This window comes from Oncorhynchus mykiss, chromosome 26, assembly GCF_057628025.1.
Source record: "Oncorhynchus mykiss isolate SJ-2025 chromosome 26, ASM5762802v1, whole genome shotgun sequence".
NCBI lineage: Eukaryota > Metazoa > Chordata > Actinopteri > Salmoniformes > Salmonidae > Oncorhynchus > Oncorhynchus mykiss.
In genome coordinates, this window is record NC_143047.1 from 14,671,716 (window position 1) to 14,690,778 (window position 19,063).

Consider the following 19,063-nt stretch of genomic DNA (forward strand, 5'->3'; position numbering starts at 1 on the left):
AGAGACAGACAGGCCTGGTGGGCTACAGTGTTACTGGGGTCAGAGACAGACAGGCCTGGTGGGCTGCAGTGTTACTGGGGTCAGAGACAGACAGGTCTGGTGGGCTACAGTGTTACTGGGGTCAGAGACAGACAGGTCTGGTGGGCTGCAGTGTTACTGGGGTCAGAGACAGACAGGCCTGGTGGGCTGCAGTGTTACTGGGGTCAGAGACAGGCCTGGTGGGCTACAGTGTTACTGGGGTCAGAGACAGACAGGCCTGGTGGGCTGCAGTGTTACTGGGGTCAGAGACAGACAGGCCTGGTGGGCTGCAGTGTTACTGGGGTCAGAGACAGACAGGTCTGGTGGGCTGCAGTGTTACTGGGGTCAGAGACAGGCCTGGTGGGCTGCAGTGTTACTGGGGTCAGAGACAGACAGGCCTGGTGGGCTGCAGTGTTACTGGGGTCAGAGACAGACAGGCCTGGTGGGCTGCAGTGTTACTGGGGTCAGAGACAGACAGGCCTGGTGGGCTGCAGTGTTACTGGGGTCAGAGACAGACAGGTCTGGTGGGCTGCAGTGTTACTGGGGTCAGAGACAGACAGGCCTGGTGGGCTGCAGTGTTACTGGGGTCAGAGACAGACAGGTCTGGTGGGCTACAGTGTTACTGGGGTCAGAGACAGACAGGTCTGGTGGGCTGCAGTGTTACTGGGGTCAGAGACAGACAGGCCTGGTGGGCTGCAGTGTTACTGGGGTCAGAGACAGGCCTGGTGGGCTACAGTGTTACTGGGGTCAGAGACAGACAGGCCTGGTGGGCTGCAGTGTTACTGGGGTCAGAGACAGACAGGCCTGGTGGGCTGCAGTGTTACTGGGGTCAGAGACAGACAGGTCTGGTGGGCTGCAGTGTTACTGGGGTCAGAGACAGGCCTGGTGGGCTGCAGTGTTACTGGGGTCAGAGACAGACAGGCCTGGTGGGCTGCAGTGTTACTGGGGTCAGAGACAGACAGGCCTGGTGGGCTGCAGTGTTACTGGGGTCAGAGACAGACAGGCCTGGTGGGCTGCAGTGTTACTGGGGTCAGAGACAGACAGGTCTGGTGGGCTGCAGTGTTACTGGGGTCAGAGACAGACAGGCCTGGTGGGCTGCAGTGTTACTGGGGTCAGAGACAGACAGGTCTGGTGGGCTGCAGTGTTACTGGGGTCAGAGACAGACAGGCCTGGTGGGCTACAGTGTTACTGGGGTCAGAGACAGACAGGTCTGGTGGGCTGCAGTGTTACTGGGGTCAGAGACAGACAGGCCTGGTGGGCTACAGTGTTACTGGGGTCAGAGACAGACAGGTCTGGTGGGCTGCAGTGTTACTGGGGTCAGAGACAGACAGGCCTGGTGGGCTGCAGTGTTACTGGGGTCAGAGACAGACAGGCCTGGTGGGCTGCAGTGTTACTGGGGTCAGAGACAGACAGGCCTGGTGGGCTGCAGTGTTACTGGGGTCAGAGACAGACAGGCCTGGTGGGCTGCAGTGTTACTGGGGTCAGAGACAGGCCTGGTGGGCTGCAGTGTTACTGGGGTCAGAGACAGACAGGTCTGGTGGGCTGCAGTGTTACTGGGGTCAGAGACAGGCCTGGTGGGCTGCAGTGTTACTGGGGTCAGAGACAGGCCTGGTGGGCTGCAGTGTTACTGGGGTCAGAGACAGGCCTGGTGGGCTGCAGTGTTACTGGGGTCAGAGACAGGCCTGGTGGGCTGCAGTGTTACTGGGGTCAGAGACAGACAGGCCTGGTGGGCTGCAGTGTTACTGGGGTCAGAGACAGACAGGTCTGGTGGGCTACAGTGTTACTGGGGTCAGAGACAGACAGGCCTGGTGGGCTGCAGTGTTACTGGGGTCAGAGACAGACAGGCCTGGTGGGCTGCAGTGTTACTGGGGTCAGAGACAGACAGGTCTGGTGGGCTGCAGTGTTACTGGGGTCAGAGACAGACAGGCCTGGTGGGCTGCAGTGTTACTGGGGTCAGAGACAGACAGGTCTGGTGGGCTGCAGTGTTACTGGGGTCAGAGACAGACAGGCCTGGTGGGCTACAGTGTTACTGGGGTCAGAGACAGACAGGTCTGGTGGGCTGCAGTGTTACTGGGGTCAGAGACAGACAGGCCTGGTGGGCTACAGTGTTACTGGGGTCAGAGACAGACAGGTCTGGTGGGCTGCAGTGTTACTGGGGTCAGAGACAGACAGGCCTGGTGGGCTGCAGTGTTACTGGGGTCAGAGACAGACAGGCCTGGTGGGCTGCAGTGTTACTGGGGTCAGAGACAGACAGGCCTGGTGGGCTGCAGTGTTACTGGGGTCAGAGACAGACAGGCCTGGTGGGCTGCAGTGTTACTGGGGTCAGAGACAGGCCTGGTGGGCTGCAGTGTTACTGGGGTCAGAGACAGACAGGTCTGGTGGGCTGCAGTGTTACTGGGGTCAGAGACAGGCCTGGTGGGCTGCAGTGTTACTGGGGTCAGAGACAGGCCTGGTGGGCTGCAGTGTTACTGGGGTCAGAGACAGGCCTGGTGGGCTGCAGTGTTACTGGGGTCAGAGACAGGCCTGGTGGGCTGCAGTGTTACTGGGGTCAGAGACAGACAGGCCTGGTGGGCTGCAGTGTTACTGGGGTCAGAGACAGACAGGTCTGGTGGGCTACAGTGTTACTGGGGTCAGAGACAGACAGGTCTGGTGGGCTACAGTGTTACTGGGGTCAGAGACAGACAGGTCTGGTGGGCTGCAGTGTTACTGGGGTCAGAGACAGACAGGCCTGGTGGGCTGCAGTGTTACTGGGGTCAGAGACAGGCCTGGTGGGCTACAGTGTTACTGGGGTCAGAGACAGACAGGCCTGGTGGGCTGCAGTGTTACTGGGGTCAGAGACAGACAGGCCTGGTGGGCTGCAGTGTTACTGGGGTCAGAGACAGACAGGCCTGGTGGGCTACAGTGTTACTGGGGTCAGAGACAGACAGGTCTGGTGGGCTACAGTGTTACTGGGGTCAGAGACAGACAGGTCTGGTGGGCTGCAGTGTTACTGGGGTCAGAGACAGACAGGCCTGGTGGGCTGCAGTGTTACTGGGGTCAGAGACAGACAGGCCTGGTGGGCTGCAGTGTTACTGGGGTCAGAGACAGACAGGTCTGGTGGGCTGCAGTGTTACTGGGGTCAGAGACAGACAGGCCTGGTGGGCTGCAGTGTTACTGGGGTCAGAGACAGACAGGCCTGGTGGGCTACAGTGTTACTGGGGTCAGAGACAGGCCTGGTGGGCTACAGTGTTACTGGGGTCAGAGACAGACAGGCCTGGTGGGCTGCAGTGTTACTGGGGTCAGAGACAGACAGGCCTGGTGGGCTGCAGTGTTACTGGGGTCAGAGACAGACAGGTCTGGTGGGCTGCAGTGTTACTGGGGTCAGAGACAGGCCTGGTGGGCTGCAGTGTTACTGGGGTCAGAGACAGGCCTGGTGGGCTGCAGTGTTACTGGGGTCAGAGACAGGCCTGGTGGGCTGCAGTGTTACTGGGGTCAGAGACAGACAGGCCTGGTGGGCTGCAGTGTTACTGGGGTCAGAGACAGACAGGTCTGGTGGGCTACAGTGTTACTGGGGTCAGAGACAGACAGGTCTGGTGGGCTACAGTGTTACTGGGGTCAGAGACAGACAGGTCTGGTGGGCTGCAGTGTTACTGGGGTCAGAGACAGACAGGCCTGGTGGGCTGCAGTGTTACTGGGGTCAGAGACAGGCCTGGTGGGCTACAGTGTTACTGGGGTCAGAGACAGACAGGCCTGGTGGGCTGCAGTGTTACTGGGGTCAGAGACAGACAGGCCTGGTGGGCTGCAGTGTTACTGGGGTCAGAGACAGACAGGCCTGGTGGGCTACAGTGTTACTGGGGTCAGAGACAGACAGGTCTGGTGGGCTACAGTGTTACTGGGGTCAGAGACAGACAGGTCTGGTGGGCTGCAGTGTTACTGGGGTCAGAGACAGACAGGCCTGGTGGGCTGCAGTGTTACTGGGGTCAGAGACAGACAGGCCTGGTGGGCTGCAGTGTTACTGGGGTCAGAGACAGACAGGTCTGGTGGGCTGCAGTGTTACTGGGGTCAGAGACAGACAGGCCTGGTGGGCTGCAGTGTTACTGGGGTCAGAGACAGACAGGCCTGGTGGGCTACAGTGTTACTGGGGTCAGAGACAGGCCTGGTGGGCTACAGTGTTACTGGGGTCAGAGACAGACAGGCCTGGTGGGCTGCAGTGTTACTGGGGTCAGAGACAGACAGGCCTGGTGGGCTGCAGTGTTACTGGGGTCAGAGACAGACAGGTCTGGTGGGCTGCAGTGTTACTGGGGTCAGAGACAGGCCTGGTGGGCTGCAGTGTTACTGGGGTCAGAGACAGACAGGCCTGGTGGGCTGCAGTGTTACTGGGGTCAGAGACAGACAGGCCTGGTGGGCTGCAGTGTTACTGGGGTCAGAGACAGACAGGCCTGGTGGGCTGCAGTGTTACTGGGGTCAGAGACAGACAGGTCTGGTGGGCTGCAGTGTTACTGGGGTCAGAGACAGACAGGCCTGGTGGGCTGCAGTGTTACTGGGGTCAGAGACAGACAGGCCTGGTGGGCTACAGTGTTACTGGGGTCAGAGACAGACAGGCCTGGTGGGCTACAGTGTTACTGGGGTCAGAGACAGACAGGTCTGGTGGGCTACAGTGTTACTGGGGTCAGAGACAGACAGGTCTGGTGGGCTGCAGTGTTACTGGGGTCAGAGACAGACAGGCCTGGTGGGCTGCAGTGTTACTGGGGTCAGAGACAGGCCTGGTGGGCTACAGTGTTACTGGGGTCAGAGACAGACAGGCCTGGTGGGCTGCAGTGTTACTGGGGTCAGAGACAGACGGGCCTGGTGGGCTGCAGTGTTACTGGGGTCAGAGACAGACAGGTCTGGTGGGCTGCAGTGTTACTGGGGTCAGAGACAGGCCTGGTGGGCTGCAGTGTTACTGGGGTCAGAGACAGACAGGCCTGGTGGGCTGCAGTGTTACTGGGGTCAGAGACAGACAGGCCTGGTGGGCTGCAGTGTTACTGGGGTCAGAGACAGACAGGCCTGGTGGGCTGCAGTGTTACTGGGGTCAGAGACAGACAGGTCTGGTGGGCTGCAGTGTTACTGGGGTCAGAGACAGACAGGCCTGGTGGGCTGCAGTGTTACTGGGGTCAGAGACAGACAGGTCTGGTGGGCTACAGTGTTACTGGGGTCAGAGACAGACAGGTCTGGTGGGCTGCAGTGTTACTGGGGTCAGAGACAGACAGGCCTGGTGGGCTGCAGTGTTACTGGGGTCAGAGACAGGCCTGGTGGGCTACAGTGTTACTGGGGTCAGAGACAGACAGGCCTGGTGGGCTGCAGTGTTACTGGGGTCAGAGACAGACAGGCCTGGTGGGCTGCAGTGTTACTGGGGTCAGAGACAGACAGGTCTGGTGGGCTGCAGTGTTACTGGGGTCAGAGACAGGCCTGGTGGGCTGCAGTGTTACTGGGGTCAGAGACAGACAGGCCTGGTGGGCTGCAGTGTTACTGGGGTCAGAGACAGACAGGCCTGGTGGGCTGCAGTGTTACTGGGGTCAGAGACAGACAGGCCTGGTGGGCTGCAGTGTTACTGGGGTCAGAGACAGACAGGTCTGGTGGGCTGCAGTGTTACTGGGGTCAGAGACAGACAGGCCTGGTGGGCTGCAGTGTTACTGGGGTCAGAGACAGACAGGTCTGGTGGGCTGCAGTGTTACTGGGGTCAGAGACAGACAGGCCTGGTGGGCTACAGTGTTACTGGGGTCAGAGACAGACAGGTCTGGTGGGCTGCAGTGTTACTGGGGTCAGAGACAGACAGGCCTGGTGGGCTGCAGTGTTACTGGGGTCAGAGACAGACAGGCCTGGTGGGCTGCAGTGTTACTGGGGTCAGAGACAGACAGGTCTGGTGGGCTGCAGTGTTACTGGGGTCAGAGACAGACAGGCCTGGTGGGCTGCAGTGTTACTGGGGTCAGAGACAGACAGGCCTGGTGGGCTACAGTGTTACTGGGGTCAGAGACAGGCCTGGTGGGCTACAGTGTTACTGGGGTCAGAGACAGACAGGCCTGGTGGGCTGCAGTGTTACTGGGGTCAGAGACAGACAGGCCTGGTGGGCTGCAGTGTTACTGGGGTCAGAGACAGACAGGTCTGGTGGGCTGCAGTGTTACTGGGGTCAGAGACAGGCCTGGTGGGCTGCAGTGTTACTGGGGTCAGAGACAGACAGGCCTGGTGGGCTGCAGTGTTACTGGGGTCAGAGACAGACAGGCCTGGTGGGCTGCAGTGTTACTGGGGTCAGAGACAGACAGGTCTGGTGGGCTGCAGTGTTACTGGGGTCAGAGACAGACAGGCCTGGTGGGCTGCAGTGTTACTGGGGTCAGAGACAGACAGGCCTGGTGGGCTACAGTGTTACTGGGGTCAGAGACAGACAGGCCTGGTGGGCTACAGTGTTACTGGGGTCAGAGACAGACAGGTCTGGTGGGCTACAGTGTTACTGGGGTCAGAGACAGACAGGTCTGGTGGGCTGCAGTGTTACTGGGGTCAGAGACAGACAGGCCTGGTGGGCTGCAGTGTTACTGGGGTCAGAGACAGGCCTGGTGGGCTACAGTGTTACTGGGGTCAGAGACAGACAGGCCTGGTGGGCTGCAGTGTTACTGGGGTCAGAGACAGACAGGCCTGGTGGGCTGCAGTGTTACTGGGGTCAGAGACAGACAGGTCTGGTGGGCTGCAGTGTTACTGGGGTCAGAGACAGGCCTGGTGGGCTGCAGTGTTACTGGGGTCAGAGACAGACAGGCCTGGTGGGCTGCAGTGTTACTGGGGTCAGAGACAGACAGGCCTGGTGGGCTGCAGTGTTACTGGGGTCAGAGACAGACAGGCCTGGTGGGCTGCAGTGTTACTGGGGTCAGAGACAGACAGGTCTGGTGGGCTGCAGTGTTACTGGGGTCAGAGACAGACAGGCCTGGTGGGCTGCAGTGTTACTGGGGTCAGAGACAGACAGGTCTGGTGGGCTACAGTGTTACTGGGGTCAGAGACAGACAGGTCTGGTGGGCTGCAGTGTTACTGGGGTCAGAGACAGACAGGCCTGGTGGGCTGCAGTGTTACTGGGGTCAGAGACAGGCCTGGTGGGCTACAGTGTTACTGGGGTCAGAGACAGACAGGCCTGGTGGGCTGCAGTGTTACTGGGGTCAGAGACAGACAGGCCTGGTGGGCTGCAGTGTTACTGGGGTCAGAGACAGACAGGTCTGGTGGGCTGCAGTGTTACTGGGGTCAGAGACAGGCCTGGTGGGCTGCAGTGTTACTGGGGTCAGAGACAGACAGGCCTGGTGGGCTGCAGTGTTACTGGGGTCAGAGACAGACAGGCCTGGTGGGCTGCAGTGTTACTGGGGTCAGAGACAGACAGGCCTGGTGGGCTGCAGTGTTACTGGGGTCAGAGACAGACAGGTCTGGTGGGCTGCAGTGTTACTGGGGTCAGAGACAGACAGGCCTGGTGGGCTGCAGTGTTACTGGGGTCAGAGACAGACAGGTCTGGTGGGCTGCAGTGTTACTGGGGTCAGAGACAGACAGGCCTGGTGGGCTACAGTGTTACTGGGGTCAGAGACAGACAGGTCTGGTGGGCTGCAGTGTTACTGGGGTCAGAGACAGACAGGCCTGGTGGGCTACAGTGTTACTGGGGTCAGAGACAGACAGGTCTGGTGGGCTGCAGTGTTACTGGGGTCAGAGACAGACAGGCCTGGTGGGCTGCAGTGTTACTGGGGTCAGAGACAGACAGGCCTGGTGGGCTGCAGTGTTACTGGGGTCAGAGACAGACAGGCCTGGTGGGCTGCAGTGTTACTGGGGTCAGAGACAGACAGGCCTGGTGGGCTGCAGTGTTACTGGGGTCAGAGACAGGCCTGGTGGGCTGCAGTGTTACTGGGGTCAGAGACAGACAGGTCTGGTGGGCTGCAGTGTTACTGGGGTCAGAGACAGGCCTGGTGGGCTGCAGTGTTACTGGGGTCAGAGACAGGCCTGGTGGGCTGCAGTGTTACTGGGGTCAGAGACAGGCCTGGTGGGCTGCAGTGTTACTGGGGTCAGAGACAGGCCTGGTGGGCTGCAGTGTTACTGGGGTCAGAGACAGACAGGTCTGGTGGGCTACAGTGTTACTGGGGTCAGAGACAGACAGGCCTGGTGGGCTACAGTGTTACTGGGGTCAGAGACAGGCCTGGTGGGCTGCAGTGTTACTGGGGTCAGAGACAGGCCTGGTGGGCTGCAGTGTTACTGGGGTCAGAGACAGGCCTGGTGGGCTGCAGTGTTACTGGGGTCAGAGACAGGCCTGGTGGGCTGCAGTGTTACTGGGGTCAGAGACAGACAGGCCTGGTGGGCTGCAGTGTTACTGGGTTCAGAGACAGACAGGCCTGGTGGGCTGCAGTGTTACTGGGGTCAGAGACAGACAGTCCTGGTGGGCTGCAGTGTTACTGGGGTCAGAGACAGACAGGCCTGGTGGGCTGCAGTGTTACTGGGGTCAGATACAGACAGGCCTGGTGGGCTGCAGTGTTACTGGGGTCAGAGACAGACAGGCCTGGTGGGCTGCAGTGTTACTGGGGTCAGAGACAGACAGGCCTGGTGGGCTGCAGTGTTACTGGGGTCAGAGACAGACAGGCCTGGTGGGCTGCAGTGTTACTGGGGTCAGAGACAGGCCTGGTGGGCTACAGTGTTACTGGGGTCAGAGACAGGCCTGGTGGGCTGCAGTGTTACTGGGGTCAGAGACAGGCCTGGTGGGCTACAGTGTTACTGGGGTCAGAGACAGGCCTGGTGGGCTACAGTGTTACTGGGGTCAGAGACAGACAGGCCTGGTGGGCTACAGTGTTACTGGGGTCAGAGACAGACAGGTCTGGTGGGCTACAGTGTTACTGGGGTCAGAGACAGACGGGTCTGGTTGGCTACAGTGTTACTGGGGTCAGAGACAGACAGGTCTGGTGGGCTACAGTGTTACTGGGGTCAGAGACAGGCCTGGTGGGCTACAGTGTTACTGGGGTCAGAGACAGACGGGTCTGGTGGGCTGCAGTGTTACTGGGGTCAGAGACAGGCCTGGTGGGCTACAGTGTTACTGGGGTCAGAGACAGACAGGCCTGGTGGGCTACAGTGTTACTGGGGTCAGAGACAGACAGGTCTGGTGGGCTACAGTGTTACTGGGGTCAGAGACAGACAGGTCTGGTGGGCTGCAGTGTTACTGGGGTCAGAGACAGACAGGCCTGGTGGGCTGCAGTGTTACTGGGGTCAGAGACAGGCCTGGTGGGCTACAGTGTTACTGGGGTCAGAGACAGACAGGCCTGGTGGGCTGCAGTGTTACTGGGGTCAGAGACAGACAGGCCTGGTGGGCTGCAGTGTTACTGGGGTCAGAGACAGACAGGTCTGGTGGGCTACAGTGTTACTGGGGTCAGAGACAGACAGGTCTGGTGGGCTGCAGTGTTACTGGGGTCAGAGACAGACAGGTCTGGTGCGCTGCAGTGTTACTGGGGTCAGAGACAGACAGGCCTGGTGGGCTGCAGTGTTACTGGGGTCAGAGACAGACAGGCCTGGTGGGCTGCAGTGTTACTGGGGTCAGAGACAGACAGGTCTGGTGGGCTGCAGTGTTACTGGGGTCAGAGACAGACAGGCCTGGTGGGCTGCAGTGTTACTGGGGTCAGAGACAGACAGGCCTGGTGGGCTACAGTGTTACTGGGGTCAGAGACAGGCCTGGTGGGCTACAGTGTTACTGGGGTCAGAGACAGACAGGCCTGGTGGGCTGCAGTGTTACTGGGGTCAGAGACAGACAGGCCTGGTGGGCTGCAGTGTTACTGGGGTCAGAGACAGACAGGTCTGGTGGGCTGCAGTGTTACTGGGGTCAGAGACAGGCCTGGTGGGCTGCAGTGTTACTGGGGTCAGAGACAGACAGGCCTGGTGGGCTGCAGTGTTACTGGGGTCAGAGACAGACAGGCCTGGTGGGCTGCAGTGTTACTGGGGTCAGAGACAGACAGGCCTGGTGGGCTGCAGTGTTACTGGGGTCAGAGACAGACAGGTCTGGTGGGCTGCAGTGTTACTGGGGTCAGAGACAGACAGGCCTGGTGGGCTGCAGTGTTACTGGGGTCAGAGACAGACAGGTCTGGTGGGCTGCAGTGTTACTGGGGTCAGAGACAGACAGGCCTGGTGGGCTACAGTGTTACTGGGGTCAGAGACAGACAGGTCTGGTGGGCTACAGTGTTACTGGGGTCAGAGACAGACAGGTCTGGTGGGCTGCAGTGTTACTGGGGTCAGAGACAGACAGGCCTGGTGGGCTGCAGTGTTACTGGGGTCAGAGACAGGCCTGGTGGGCTACAGTGTTACTGGGGTCAGAGACAGACAGGCCTGGTGGGCTGCAGTGTTACTGGGGTCAGAGACAGACAGGCCTGGTGGGCTGCAGTGTTACTGGGGTCAGAGACAGACAGGTCTGGTGGGCTGCAGTGTTACTGGGGTCAGAGACAGGCCTGGTGGGCTGCAGTGTTACTGGGGTCAGAGACAGACAGGCCTGGTGGGCTGCAGTGTTACTGGGGTCAGAGACAGACAGGCCTGGTGGGCTGCAGTGTTACTGGGGTCAGAGACAGACAGGCCTGGTGGGCTGCAGTGTTACTGGGGTCAGAGACAGACAGGCCTGGTGGGCTGCAGTGTTACTGGGGTCAGAGACAGACAGGTCTGGTGGGCTGCAGTGTTACTGGGGTCAGAGACAGACAGGCCTGGTGGGCTGCAGTGTTACTGGGGTCAGAGACAGACAGGTCTGGTGGGCTGCAGTGTTACTGGGGTCAGAGACAGACAGGCCTGGTGGGCTACAGTGTTACTGGGGTCAGAGACAGACAGGTCTGGTGGGCTGCAGTGTTACTGGGGTCAGAGACAGACAGGCCTGGTGGGCTACAGTGTTACTGGGGTCAGAGACAGACAGGTCTGGTGGGCTGCAGTGTTACTGGGGTCAGAGACAGACAGGCCTGGTGGGCTGCAGTGTTACTGGGGTCAGAGACAGACAGGCCTGGTGGGCTGCAGTGTTACTGGGGTCAGAGATTGACAGGCCTGGTGGGCTGCAGTGTTACTGGGGTCAGAGACAGACAGGCCTGGTGGGCTGCAGTGTTACTGGGGTCAGAGACAGGCCTGGTGGGCTGCAGTGTTACTGGGGTCAGAGACAGACAGGTCTGGTGGGCTGCAGTGTTACTGGGGTCAGAGACAGGCCTGGTGGGCTGCAGTGTTACTGGGGTCAGAGACAGGCCTGGTGGGCTGCAGTGTTACTGGGGTCAGAGACAGGCCTGGTGGGCTGCAGTGTTACTGGGGTCAGAGACAGGCCTGGTGGGCTGCAGTGTTACTGGGGTCAGAGACAGACAGGTCTGGTGGGCTACAGTGTTACTGGGGTCAGAGACAGACAGGCCTGGTGGGCTACAGTGTTACTGGGGTCAGAGACAGGCCTGGTGGGCTGCAGTGTTACTGGGGTCAGAGACAGGCCTGGTGGGCTGCAGTGTTACTGGGGTCAGAGACAGGCCTGGTGGGCTGCAGTGTTACTGGGGTCAGAGACAGGCCTGGTGGGCTGCAGTGTTACTGGGGTCAGAGACAGACAGGCCTGGTGGGCTGCAGTGTTACTGGGTTCAGAGACAGACAGGCCTGGTGGGCTGCAGTGTTACTGGGGTCAGAGACAGACAGTCCTGGTGGGCTGCAGTGTTACTGGGGTCAGAGACAGACAGGCCTGGTGGGCTGCAGTGTTACTGGGGTCAGATACAGACAGGCCTGGTGGGCTGCAGTGTTACTGGGGTCAGAGACAGACAGGCCTGGTGGGCTGCAGTGTTACTGGGGTCAGAGACAGACAGGCCTGGTGGGCTGCAGTGTTACTGGGGTCAGAGACAGACAGGCCTGGTGGGCTGCAGTGTTACTGGGGTCAGAGACAGGCCTGGTGGGCTGCAGTGTTACTGGGGTCAGAGACAGGCCTGGTGGGCTACAGTGTTACTGGGGTCAGAGACAGGCCTGGTGGGCTGCAGTGTTACTGGGGTCAGAGACAGGCCTGGTGGGCTACAGTGTTACTGGGGTCAGAGACAGGCCTGGTGGGCTACAGTGTTACTGGGGTCAGAGACAGACAGGCCTGGTGGGCTACAGTGTTACTGGGGTCAGAGACAGACAGGTCTGGTGGGCTACAGTGTTACTGGGGTCAGAGACAGACGGGTCTGGTTGGCTACAGTGTTACTGGGGTCAGAGACAGACAGGTCTGGTGGGCTACAGTGTTACTGGGGTCAGAGACAGGCCTGGTGGGCTACAGTGTTACTGGGGTCAGAGACAGACGGGTCTGGTTGGCTACAGTGTTACTGGGGTCAGAGACAGGCCTGGTGGGCTACAGTGTTACTGGGGTCAGAGACAGACAGGCCTGGTGGGCTACAGTGTTACTGGGGTCAGAGACAGACAGGTCACCTATTGAATGCTAATGCTCCATCAACACTGCTACATTTGACTGAGCTGGACCCTGCTATAGGGTGACAGGGGGCCGCATGGCTTTCAACATAACAACAACAGCAATCTAGACCAAAAAGCCCCAATACGACTCATTCCCCTGCAGATTCACAGATTAGAAACCATATTTATGGTTTTGTTTTTCGGTTTGTGACATAGACAGAGGAGGAGAGTTGTAAAGTGGAATGATATTAACGGTCTTTGTCCACATTAGAGCCATTCTACATGCAGCTTTACCAGCAACATGAATGTCCTAGCCAGTGAAGTCAACGCTGCTCTCTCTAAGCACCCTTCAGTTTTCAAAAGCTCTTCAAAAACATCCCAGTTGTACTGTCTGACTGCTCTCCTCAACCCTCCACACACTAGCTGTCTATTAGTTAATTATGGAAGTGTAGGCATACTGCATATTTGTACTAAACTACTAATTGAGTATTATACAGATTATTTGATGTGATTTACTTAGTTATTGTTTCATGGTTAAAGTTGGTTAGACCTGCAGTCTGTTGCATGACTCTGCAGCTTGCAGACAGTCTTCTCCTCGTTCCCCCATTCTGCCTCTGTGTGACTAGTCTGACTGACTCAAACTTCCTGTCATATAGTATTTCAACTGCACATGTCCCCTGTGGGTGGTCATGCCATGCTACACATCAGGGAAATGACTGTATGTATGAATGATTAGAGCCCTGGTGGAAAAAGTCCCATGCCTGAGCCTGTTTTCCATCCCCTGTCCACTGATATCAGAAAACAAAATGGTGGTGATATATTGGCGAGTGTTTAATGGTCACTGTGACACGCGGTGTAAATCTCCTCAGTCCCTCAGTGGCATGAAGAGTTGGGGGTCCAGGAAGTAAAATGAATTGGAATTTCAGTGTACTTGCTGAATTGACTGAATAAAAAATGTAATTGGCCCTAACTCTGATGGCATGCCCTAGCAGTGTCTTGTCAGTCTGTCAATCAGTCTGTGTGTCATGCTGGGGTCATGGTGGTGGACGGTAATTAATGAGTGTCTGTTAAACAGTGAAATGTGATCCCAAATTAGAACACAGAGCCAGTGTGGAGGCACACGTTTTCATTAGCCCAGGAGACAGGTGTGTGTGGTCAATATGGTATCCTCTGAAAGGATAGCCATTCAGTCAGGTTTGCTATAAGGCACAGATGATAAACTCAGCTATTAATGAGATTTACTGCAGACACTTACCTGCCTGCCTTCTCGTCGGTGCTGAATCAAATGAATGGAAAGCAATAAAAAGGAAGATAATGGAAACAAAGATGGAAAATAAATGAACAGAAACAAATAAAAACAAATAGAAAATCATAGAATAGAATGCTGGTTTTGCTTGTCTCAGATTTGACATGTGTCGTCTTGTTAGAGCATCCTTGGTGAGTCTGATTTAATATTGAAAGGGAATTTGTGAGTTCCACCACAATCTAAACAGTAGACACACATTGTAACGACATATTTCATATGAATGTGTAAATATATGATTGTTTTATGGAAATGTCCCTCACACTAAGGGACATTTTCCCCCCAGTGGGAATTGCCACTGAGAGAGCAGCAGAAAACCTGGTGAGATTGAGCAGTTCATTTGATTGGCTGTGTTCAGCTGGCGATGAGGCGAACACTCAAGAGGTGCCCGTTAATAGGCGTTTTACGACTGATGTTGGAGGAACGGTCTCTCTGCTCAATCTCTGCCTTACAAAATGGTCATTGTCATAGCCTCGTTCTATTCTTAGTCAAGCGATAATATGTTTTTACACAAAATAATAAAACTGTCAGTTCTCAGCTTGCTGCCTGTTTCCTTTAATGTCAGTGATGAGACATTTGAAGCAAGGGAAGGAGTGTTGTACTCTGAAGATGTTGACCGTCACAGTCTCTCTGAAGGTGAACATGTAAAGCAGTCTGTCTTTTCTTACCATATGGCAGTTTAGTAACACACACAAACACACACACACACATTCAGTGATGTGACAATCCAAGGTTAATTAACATATAACATGGAAATACAGGTGCACTTTATGATCCGTGTTTAAACACCCTCATGCACGTTTCAAGCTAGAAATGAAAAGCGCATAAGAGTACACATATACATACAGGGGCAGAGAGTACACATATACATACAGGGGCAGAGAGTACACGTATACATACAGGGGCAGAGAGTACATGTATACATACAGGGGCAGAGAGTACACGTATACATACAGGCGCAGAGAGTACACATATACATACAGGGGCAGAGAGTACACATATACAGGGGCAGAGAGTACACATATACATACAGGGGCAGAGAGTACACATATACATACAGGGGCAGATTAATTAAGCCTACTACTGGACCAAAAAAATACCTCAATGGACATTCTCCATTGAAAATACTTTTCCGGGATTTGGCTGTGTCTGTGAAACCGCCCCATGGACACACAAATATTCAATACATTTTATTTCTCTGATCTTCTGATCTAACTCTTCAAACTGTTTTCTTCATCCCTCCTCATGTTTTAGTTTTTAATTACTAGATTTGTAGCAGCTGAATTGAGTCTTAAAGACCTGAATCTTATTAAAGTCCAACTGAAACCACCATCTCTCTATCCGTCTCAACCTCATATTGGCTATTATGTCACAGTTCTCATTGAAAAGACATGGAGTTAATTGGATGTAGTTATATTTCTACTGACAACCAGCTACTGTCAGTGTCTTGCCAGTGTCATCCTGTGTGTTATTGTACCCCGGGCATTTCCTCCAAGGGCACACAGCCAGGGAATAATGCCTGGGGGTAGTGTGTTTCTCCACTGATTTCGTGGTCTACCTCCATCGAACCGTACCGATCAACCTTTCAATTCTACAATTTCCTGGCATGGCCAAAAGCACTTAAACGTATCTCTCCATCTGTTTACCCCATCTCTCCCTCTGTCCCTCCTCGTTCCCTCGCTCCCTCTCCTCCTCTCCATCTGTACTTGTGTCTGTTTGTCAACCTCTTTTTCAGTAAATGTGTCTTGTCCCTCCCTTCCTCCCACCCCCAGTCTGGGCTGGTGTCCCCTTGTCCCTCCCACCCCCAGGCTGGGCTGGTGTCCCCTGTGTCCCTCCCACCCCCAGACTGGGCTGATGTCCCCTGTGTCCCTCCCCTCCCTCCCACCCCCAGGCTGGGCTGGTGTCCCCTGTGTCCCTCCCCTCCCTCCCACACCCCACCCCCAGGCTGGGCTGGTGTCCCCTTGTCCCTCCCAACCCCAGGCTGGGCTGGTGTCCCATGTGTCCCTCCCACCCCCAGGGTGGGCTGGTGTCCCATGTGTCCCTCCCACCCCAGGCTGGGCTGGTGTCCCCTTGTCCCTCCCACCCCCAGACTGGGCTGGTGTCCCCTGTGACCCTCCCACCCCCAGGCTGGGCTGGTGTCCCCTGTGTCCCTCCCCTCACTCCCACACCCCACCCCCAGGCTGGGCTGGTGTCCCATGTGTCCCTCCCACCCCCAGGCTGGGCTGGTGTCCCCTTGTCCCTCCCACCCCCAGGCTGGGCTGGTGTCCCATGTGACCCTCTCACCCCCTACCCCCAGGCTGGGCTGGTGTCCCATGTGTCCCTCCCACCAGCCACCCCAAGGCTGGGCTGGTGTCCCCTGTGTCCCTCCCTCCTCCCACCCCCCACCCCCAGGCTGGGCTGGTGTCCCCTGTGTCCCTCGCTCCTCCCTCCTCCCACCCCCAGGCTGGTCTGGTGTCCCCTATATCCCTCCCTCCTCCCTCCTCCCTCCTCCCACCCCCAGGCTGGGCTGGTGTCCCCTGTGTCCCTCCCTCCTCCCACCCCCCACACCCAGGCTGGGCTGGTGTCCCCTGTGTTCCTCCCTCCTCCCACCCCCCACCTCCAGGCTGGGCTGGTGTCCCCTTTGTCCCTCCCTCCTCCCTCCTCCCACCCCCAGGCTGGGCTGGTGTCCCCTGTGTCCCTCCCTCCTCCCACCCCCCACACCCAGGCTGGGCTGGTGTCCCCTGTGTCCCTCCCTCCTCCCACCCCCCACCTCCAGGCTGGGCTGGTGTCCCCTGTGTCCCTCCCTCCTCCCTCCCCCAGTCTGGGCTGGTGTCCCCTGTGTCCCTCCCTCCTGGCCCTCCAGTCTGGGTTAATGCTGGGGGCAGCTCCAGGACCAGGACCGGGGCTGTAAATCAAACAGGCTACAGTATGTGTGGACGAAGGCCAGGGCTGATATACAGGATCCTGCTCTGCCTTGTAATCTACTGGCGGAGGCCTCTGACTGCTTTAAACCCATTCTATTACACTTGAACTGTAATTTAAAGGAGCCCAAATGTTCACTCTATTTCTCCTCACAGGATGTATTTCCCGGGACTGTCGGCTATGAAATAATGATAATTGTTTTTAATGGGAGACTAGAGGGGGAACATAGAGGTAGCTACTGTGGTGACTTGCCACAGAAGAGATATATCAGGCTGTTGGGAAGCAGTAGTGTTGATTGGAGTTGGGCTGAGGAATTAGGAGGAGATTGGTTCCTCTACCTGACCATCCATCATCAGGGCTTTAGGTCTTCAGGTGACACTGGATACGAAAGGCATCGTGAGAAAATATATATGGGTATCAAGGACAGTCCTGTAACTATAAGGGACAATGTTACTGGTAGCAATGTAAAAAATTGGTCTGTCATATGTCAATATGTATGCGTGGTGTTTGTGCTCTTAACCTCTGAGCAGATGGGTTAGCCATGGGTTCGATTAAGTTTATCGTAGATGGACTTAATTCGTTTGAGAAAAACGGTTATTGATTTCTGTGATAATCTGCTGCCTTTTCCTCCCCCTGATGACTCAATGTAATCAGTCAATCAGTCAATATTGATTGGTGAAGCCTTCCCTCTCACAGTAGCCATGCATAAAAAAACACATTACTGCCTACCACAAGACAACATGCACATTAAATCAACTGGTGAATCTCTGTACATTCCCTAGAGGAATAACCCATGTTATGGCTGTATTGTGTTGGTCAACTGTTGCTCTATAAATCCCAACATCTCTACTCTGTCTCTCCACAGATCACCTTCTTCATGCTGCTGTCGGCGGTATGTGTGATGCTCAACCTGGCTGGCTCCATCCTGTCCTGCCAGAACGCTCAGTTGGTCAACTCCCTGGAGGACTGTCAGCTGGTGAGAGACCAGTGCCCTGCCCCTCTACCCCCTCTGTCCCCCCTGCATGTGCCCTATCTCTCCCATCTACAGGGGCCAGTACTGGTTCCCTATTGTTAAAGGAATTTCATTCCTATATGTTCATCAACCAATTCAATTAAAACACTCTGCCCATTTCTAAGAATTTGTAAGATACTTATTTGCATAAAATTGACAGAAACTAGTCTCAAAATCAATCAATAGTGTTTATTCTCAAGAGTACTGATCATAGTACAATTTACATCAGGTTATATACTAAAAATGACATCATAGGTTTTAAAATGTCCTTCCTCCACTCTGATACAATGGCAGTATAGTTCACAAGCCTTCCCACATTGTCTACCACCTGTTAAATAATCTACTACTAGCCCAAGGTCTCTCCCCTCCCTGGGTAGAGACAGGATGTCCTGTAAGGAACACAGCATTCTAGCCGGTCTGACGATAACTCCATTCGTTTCTAACAAGGAACAGACAGTCTTTGTTCTAATTCTTGATTATAATTACACACATTATATTCAGTACTATGATTATAATAAGATTCATACATCCATACAGTAACATAGTAGTATTCTGATTAGTTGTAGTTTTAAGCTAAATGTATACATAATTTAGTCATTATTCATCAAAATCCCATAACACCTATCTCTCCCATCTACAGGGGCCAGTACTGGTTCCCTATCTCTCCCATCTACAGGGGCCAGTACTGGTTCCCTATCTCTCCCATCTACAGGGGCCAGTACTGGTGCCTTATCTCTCCCATCTACAGGGGCCTGTACTGGTTCCCTATCTCTCCCATCTTAACAGGGGCCGGTGGATGCGGTGGGGCCCCTGTTCATATGAAGGAGGTGTGGCACCTGGTGTTGAAAGGCCCTAGCCTGTCTGGGATCTGTCAGTCTCACACACCAGTTTAATCAGTCTGCAGAGCCCCGCCCCACCCGCCCAGCTCACAGTAAAAATGAATCTTAACACCAGCCACTCCCACGTCCTTCTTAATATTAGGGCTCAGTGCCGTCTGTCTGTCTGTCTGATTACCCACTGGAGCTCATAGTTTAATTATGAAGAAAAACATAATAATCCGCCGTCTGGGGAGAGCGAGTGCTTTCAATTTGTCTGCTGTCTGCCTCAGGTTTCATTTCTGTTCCCGATGTCAGCCGGCATGGCAGAACGTATGTGTTAGGATCAGGCTTGGGAAGGAGTTGCGTACCTCATACTTCCATAGATTACATGAATCTACAGACTCATGGCAAGAGTAAAGTTCCTAGGTCAACTATGCTGTTAGGGCCATAGAAAATCACAGTTCTCAAAGTCCTCTAAAGGGGCTTTCTCTGTAAAAGAAAAGACTGAAATCCATACATTCTGGACCCATTTAATTAGTGTTTAATAAACTATAAATAATGAATAGCTTTTGGGGGATTAAAAATGGAAGCAAATATTTGAATACCGTACTTCTCTACATGGCTCCAGCTCTG

The 19,063-nt window shown here is 55.5% G+C and overlaps 1 protein-coding gene across 1 annotated transcript in view; it reads left to right on the plus strand.

The window, feature by feature from the left end:
• LOC110506438 (protein ENTREP2) overlaps positions 1-19,063 on the plus strand; it is a 146,032-nt gene that overhangs the window by 100,902 nt on the left and 26,067 nt on the right. Inside the window, exon 3 of the mRNA XM_021586041.3 lies at positions 17,466-17,576. Within this exon, the coding sequence (XP_021441716.3) occupies positions 17,466-17,576 (111 nt within the window). The remainder of the gene's footprint in view (positions 1-17,465; positions 17,577-19,063) is intronic.